Here is a 6,000-nt window from a genome sequence, read left to right as displayed (position 1 = left end):
CCAACACGTATATTAATTGCGAGATGTGAAATGTTGCACGAGTGTGTTTCCTTTAGTTATAGCAGTTTTATAAGAAACATTTATCTATATATATTTGATGTAGATATAGATAGCAATTTAAAAAAAGCTGCATTCATTAGTTGCATCTTTTTATATGCAGCTTTGAATATTTAACACAGCTGATGATATACTGTCCTTAATATCATAACATCTATGTTGCCTGTATCACTGTAGAAAAGATATTTGCTGCCTAAATATTTATATATTCCTAAATTTTTGGTTAATCCAGTAAGAGGTACTATATTATCTACAGCACTGACATTTATGGGGAAACAACTGAACTGAAAACATTTTAATTGTTTTTATATATATAATTCACATCTTCCTTTGCTGTAGTTCATAGGTTTCAGGTGAGTGGAAATCTGGAGGGGGACGGGGGTTAAAAAGCATGAGCCCACCTCCAGAACTTCACCCAATCCAATGAAAGGATGAGTCACTCCAGAAACATCTCTACTGACTGCAGTGACCAACTGTGCAGTAGCCAATAAGGGCGCTATTTGCACCCCACCCACCAACCTCTCCCCTTCCCCCACCCAGCCCAGTCCTCTATGGAGAGAGAGGGGGGACCACATGGCAACTGCAGTTTGTTGCACAAAAGAGGCACGTGATGCTGGAAAAGGCAGCCCTGATGATAAAGCCTCAGGTTTCTCATTCAGCACGGGGAGGGGAGAGGAGAATATCCTGGATCGAAATGAGAACCGATGGAAATAAAATGATACAGCACTTCACACTGTAGCTACCTCTGCAACAGGATGGGGAGGGGCCGGGGCCGATCATGCGGGGCAGAGCCACGCGGCCGGTGCCGCCCGAGCTGCGTGTGTCTCAGACAGAGACCGACACGTTCTGCCTGGGGCGCGGGGGTGGCATCGCTCCCCTCCCCCGCGGTACAGCCCGTGCAGCGACCCCGTCCCCCAGCTCTGCGGGAGCCTATTAATAACTCGGGGCCGCTCCGCCAATGGTAGGCGCCCAGTCCTCTCCCCGCGGCCAGCCCCGCCCACCCGGATTCGCTGGGCAAGCCGAGCTCCTCGTCACCGCTCGGCAATTTCCGCCGGCCGGAGCCGAATCTATTTCCGACCGCCGGCTCCAGACGGGCTTTATGTCTGAGAGCTCAGGGCGCCTGCGCCGCCGCCATCTTACTTCTCTTCTTCTCCCTCCCCTCCGGCCAATCCCTCCCCTTGCCCAGCTCCGGCGCCGCGCTCCAATGCCGTGTGAGGAGGCCTGGGGGGCGGGGGAGGACGAGTCGCGGTAGCGGAGGAGCCGGGGGGCAGACAGACCCAGCAGAGGGAGGAGGAGGAGGACTCATCCCAGCCTGGTTCTGCAGAGGAGCTCGGTGTTAGCCCGAGGGAGCCGGGCAGCGCGGCTGAAGCGAACGCCTCGCTGCAGAGAGACGGAGCGGCGGAGGGAGAGGCTGGGCCGGCTCCCCTCCCTGCGCCGGGCTCTCCTAGGGGAGGAGGGCGGGTGGCTGCTCGTTCCGGCCTCCTCCTGTCTCTTTAACCACCCCAAAATGATTCAGCTCCATGGCTGCCACTGACGGGAATGTCCCTGCCCGGCTCAGGCTGCTGCCGCCGCCCTGCTGCGTGCCAGCCCTGTACGTATCTGCCTTCGCCTGGCTGCTCCTAGGCGCCCCAGCCTGCCGCGCCGCGGAGCCCCCGAGACCCCCTCGCCGCTCCTCCGCACCCAGCCGCTCCCCCAGGGCCCCGCGGCGGGGAGGTCTGCTCTGCCGAGAGTCACCCCCCTCTAGCTACACACAGCTCGGTTGGGAGCCGGGGAGGGGGGCGGGCGGTTGCTTTCTGAGTTGGCCGGATAACGTGGGTAATTTCTTCCCCACCCCCCAGCACCCCGCCCCCCGGAGAAGAGGGATAGGGGGGAGTGGAGATCGGAGGGGAAAGTGAACGGCAAAGGATTGAAAGTGTCACATTCACTGGCTCTGATCTGAAGGCGGCGGAGGGACCCGGCCTCACCCCCCAGCCCCCGAGAGGAGGAGGAGGAGGAAAAGGGGCGGTTTAGTGGCAGCGCCGGCTGTGCCGAGGCGTCTCAGCCTGTGCTGTGTGCGCCAGCCGGGAGAGGAGGGGGTTGTGTGTGGTGCCTCTCCCCTGGGTTGCATGCAAAGCTAACTGTGTGGCTGTCTCTCTCCGGGCCGGGGGATTGCACTCTTAAAATAAACCCGGTACAATGCACCAGCCTGACTCAGCCGCAGACATTAGTCCTAGGAAGATGGCGCACCCGGCAATGTTTCCTAGAAGGGGCAGCGGCAGCAGCAGCGGCGGCAGCTGCGTTACTGCGCTCAATGCACCAGGTACCGGCGCTGGTAGCGGTGCCCTCTCCACCGAGGATTATCCGCCGCCTCTGCTCATCCAGCCGCCGCCTCCGTCTCTTGCAGCATCTTCATCGGCGGGTCCACAGCCGCCACCCCCTCCTCCACAAAGCCTGAATCTCCTTGCCCAGTCTCAGCCTCTTGCACAGGCTGGAGCCCAAATGAAAAAGAAAAGTGGCTTCCAAATTACCAGCGTGACCCCTGCTCAGATCTCTGCCAGTATGAGCTCTAACAACAGCATAGCGGAGGACACGGAAAGCTACGACGATCTGGATGAGTCCCACACTGAAGACCTGTCTTCTTCAGAAATTTTGGATGTTTCTTTATCCAGGGCCACTGACTTGGGTGAACCTGAACGGAGCTCCTCCGAAGAGACTTTAAATAACTTCCAAGAGGCTGAGACTCCTGGGGCCGTCTCTCCAAACCAGCCTCACCTTCCTCAGCAGCATCCCCCTTTGCCACATCACCCACAGCAGAGTGTTGTGATCAATGGAAATGTTCACCCCCATCATGGTCACCATCACCACCACCTTCATCATCACCATCATGGGCATCCTCATCCATCGCATCCCGGGGTGGGTAGTACACCAGCTTCTGGAGGACCACCCCCAAGTCCATCATTTAGAAAGCTGTCCACAACTGGAAGCTCTGACAATGTTATCACAACTGCACCAGTTTCTGCTGCATCATCCACTGGTACACCTACAGCTGCCCTGTCTAATATTCGCACTACAAGTACTGGCAATATAGGTGTAAGTCCTGTTACTGGAACTAGTACGTTAAGTAATGTGGGTGGTGGTAGTCCTAGTATGACAAGCAGCATGCTTGGTAACGTTAATATAAACTTAAGCAACATCACAAGTACTGCTAATGTACATGCTTTGTCTGGAACCAGCAGCAATGTTAATGTGAATATCTTGAGTGGTGTTGGCAATGGTACGTGTGCTTCCTCTAATGTCATTAATAATGTTACTAATCCAACTGCAGGAATGGCAGTGGGATCAAGTCAGCAGCAGCCTGCAGCTGGCACATCAAGGTTTAGAGTTGTAAAATTAGATTCTAGTTCTGAACCTTTTAAAAAAGGTAGATGGTTATGCACTGAATTCTATGATAAAGAAAACACTGTAGCAGTTACAGAAGGAGTAGCAGTAAACAAAGCGGTAGAGACTATAAAACAAAATCCACTTGAAGTGACTTCTGAAAGGGAGAGCACCAGTGGGAGTTCTGTTAGCAGCAATGTAAGCACACTGAGTCACTACACAGAAAGTGTGGGAAGCGGGGAAATGGGAGCACCTACTGTGATACAACAGCAGACATTTCAAGGTGTGGGTCCACAGCAGATGGATTTTAGTTGTGCTGGACCTCAGACTATTCCAGCATCCAATATACCGCAGAGTATTTCTCAATCACAGCTTGCACAAGTACAATTGCCTTCTCAAGAAGTAAATTATCCACAGCAAAAGCAAGGAGTCCAGTCTTCAGCGCAGGCTACTCTACCAGCTGTTACTGGTGTTCAGCCAACTCCAGTTAATGTAGTAGGTGTATCATTAGGTCACCAACAACCTGCTATTCCAAGTGTGGCTCAACAGCAGCTACCATATTCTCAACCCTCACGATCTGTGCAAACTTTGCCTGTTGTACCACAGCAGCAGTTACAGTATGGACAACAACAGACACTTCCCATGCAGATGACCCCTGCACGAGTTAAATCAGTGAATCAGAGTTCTGTGACAGGGACCATACCGGACTACATACAACATCAGCAGATACTTCAACCTCCAGTGCCTGCTGTGCAATCCAGCTCTACAGGAGTAGGAGCAGGAACACCGGTTCCTGTTGCTCAGGCACCAAGCATCCAACCTTCTGTACAAGTACACCCTGCTGTGGCACCAGCTCAGCCTGTTGCACATGCTCAGACAGCAATGCCACCCGTAGGTACTAGTGGTCAAATTATTAACATTGGACAACAAGGAAATGTACCTGCTGTGGTACAGCAGCCACCTGTTGCAAACCAAATTACACCTTCAGTTATGCAGCAAAGTGCTGCTCCTCCATCTTCACAAGTGGTGCAGCCTGTTCAGACTGGGATAATTCAGCAGGGACTACAAGCTGGTGCTTCAAGCCTTCCTCCGCAAATGGTCATTGCTTCACAAAATGCTTTGTTACCTGTACAACCCCAGGCACAAGTAGAAACTGTAGTTCAAGGAATGACCAGCCACCCATTGCCTGCAGTTAGCCCTATACCTTCTACTAGTACCGTTCCTGCTCCAAGTCAAGCTAGTTCAAATGTACCTCTTGATATACCTTCTGCTCCTGTAAGTTTGGGTTCATCACAGAACATAGCACAAGCTTCAGCTGTGCAAAATGGGAATTTGATTCAAAGTGTTAGTCAGCCTCCCTTGATATCAACTAGTATAAGTATGCCAGTGGCACAGAATGTGCCACAGCAGATACCGCTAAACTCTACCCAGTTCTCTGCACAATCACTAACTCAGTCAATTGTAAGCCAAATTGAAGATGGCAGGCGCCCTACAGAACCTTCCTTAGTTGGTTTACCGCAAGCTGCCAGTGGTGAAAGTGGTGTTGGAGCGTCAGCTGTTTCAGATGGGAGTGGCAGCAACATAACATCCTCTGCTTCCCTTTTTCCACTGAAGGTACTGCCATTGACAACGCATCTTGTTGATGGAGAGGATGAGAGGTAAGATCATGCCACTAACTTTACAAAGAAACCATATCACTTTTATGTATATTAGTTTGCAATTATCATTGCAGTGATTTTATAAGATGACTAAGTGTAACGTTGCAGATATAGTTGTGATACCTGCTTTGTTAGAAAAACAGTTTCTCAGGTCACGACATACGCAGCTACTGTGTTAAATTTCTTATGTTGCTTCTCTTCTAAGAGAGGGAGTGAATTGTACTGATTGCACTCTGAAACTATATTGCATGAGTACACTGTCTGTGTAGAAGTACCTAGCAGGCTGTGTCTCCCTTCATTATATTATGTACACACAACGTTATAGTTGACTGACTGGAAAAGTACGCTTTGGAGTTTGGTGGTATACTTACAATAATTATCAAGTTTTGGGGGAGCAATTCTTAAATACTATTAACTATTTGAGATTTATTTTTAGGTATATTTTACAAGCCTAAGAGTCCTTTCCATCTCAAATTTCCTTTTTGAATCTTAACTACATCATGGTTTGGTCTGCTGTGAATGAATACCTTATGGAAGGTTTGGGCCAGCCACTTCAGGCAACATGGGGGTGCAGTGGGGCTTCTCTGGGGATGGTGGTGGGAAACGAATTGTTCAGACTGCTCTGACGCTGGATGTTTCCTCTCGATGTTCTCTGCTGCTGCTGCTCCTCCCTTCCCCCTCTTTGAGCCCAATCTGAGGCACTTGCATGTTTAGTTCCTGGCGTTTCCACTTTAAAGCCCTATTACATTGCCAGAGTTGCTCAGTTCTGCACAGGGAGCACAGGCCTTTGAAATTGATGTGCCTGTAGTACAGTCTCAGAGGAACCATTGTTAGAAACTTGAAACAGGTTTTTTTTAAAATAGATGAGAACTGGGTGTCTTAATTTGTGTGTTTGTGTATGTGCGTGTGCTGGTTTCTTTGGCAATGT

At 50.8% G+C, this 6,000-nt stretch overlaps 1 protein-coding gene across 4 annotated transcripts in view; it reads left to right on the top strand.

Annotated features, from left to right (window-relative positions):
* The first annotated feature begins 1,348 nt into the window (after positions 1 to 1,348).
* TSC22D1 (TSC22 domain family member 1) overlaps positions 1,349 to 6,000 on the top strand; it is a 137,612-nt gene continuing 132,960 nt past the window's right edge. For 3 of the 4 annotated variants that reach the window (XR_008443288.1, XR_008443287.1, XM_054014215.1), the window contains exon 1: positions 1,655 to 5,072. Coding sequence is in view for 2 of the 4 variants with exons in the window: in XM_054014215.1 (XP_053870190.1) it covers positions 2,233 to 5,072 (2,840 nt within the window). In the remaining 2 variants the exon portion in view is untranslated. The other variant, XM_054014251.1, reaches the window with a different exon arrangement.

The sequence above is a fragment of the Malaclemys terrapin genome, chromosome 1, assembly GCF_027887155.1.
Source record: "Malaclemys terrapin pileata isolate rMalTer1 chromosome 1, rMalTer1.hap1, whole genome shotgun sequence".
Classification (NCBI taxonomy): domain Eukaryota; kingdom Metazoa; phylum Chordata; order Testudines; family Emydidae; genus Malaclemys; species Malaclemys terrapin.
This window is presented reverse-complemented; position numbering and strand designations above follow the sequence as displayed.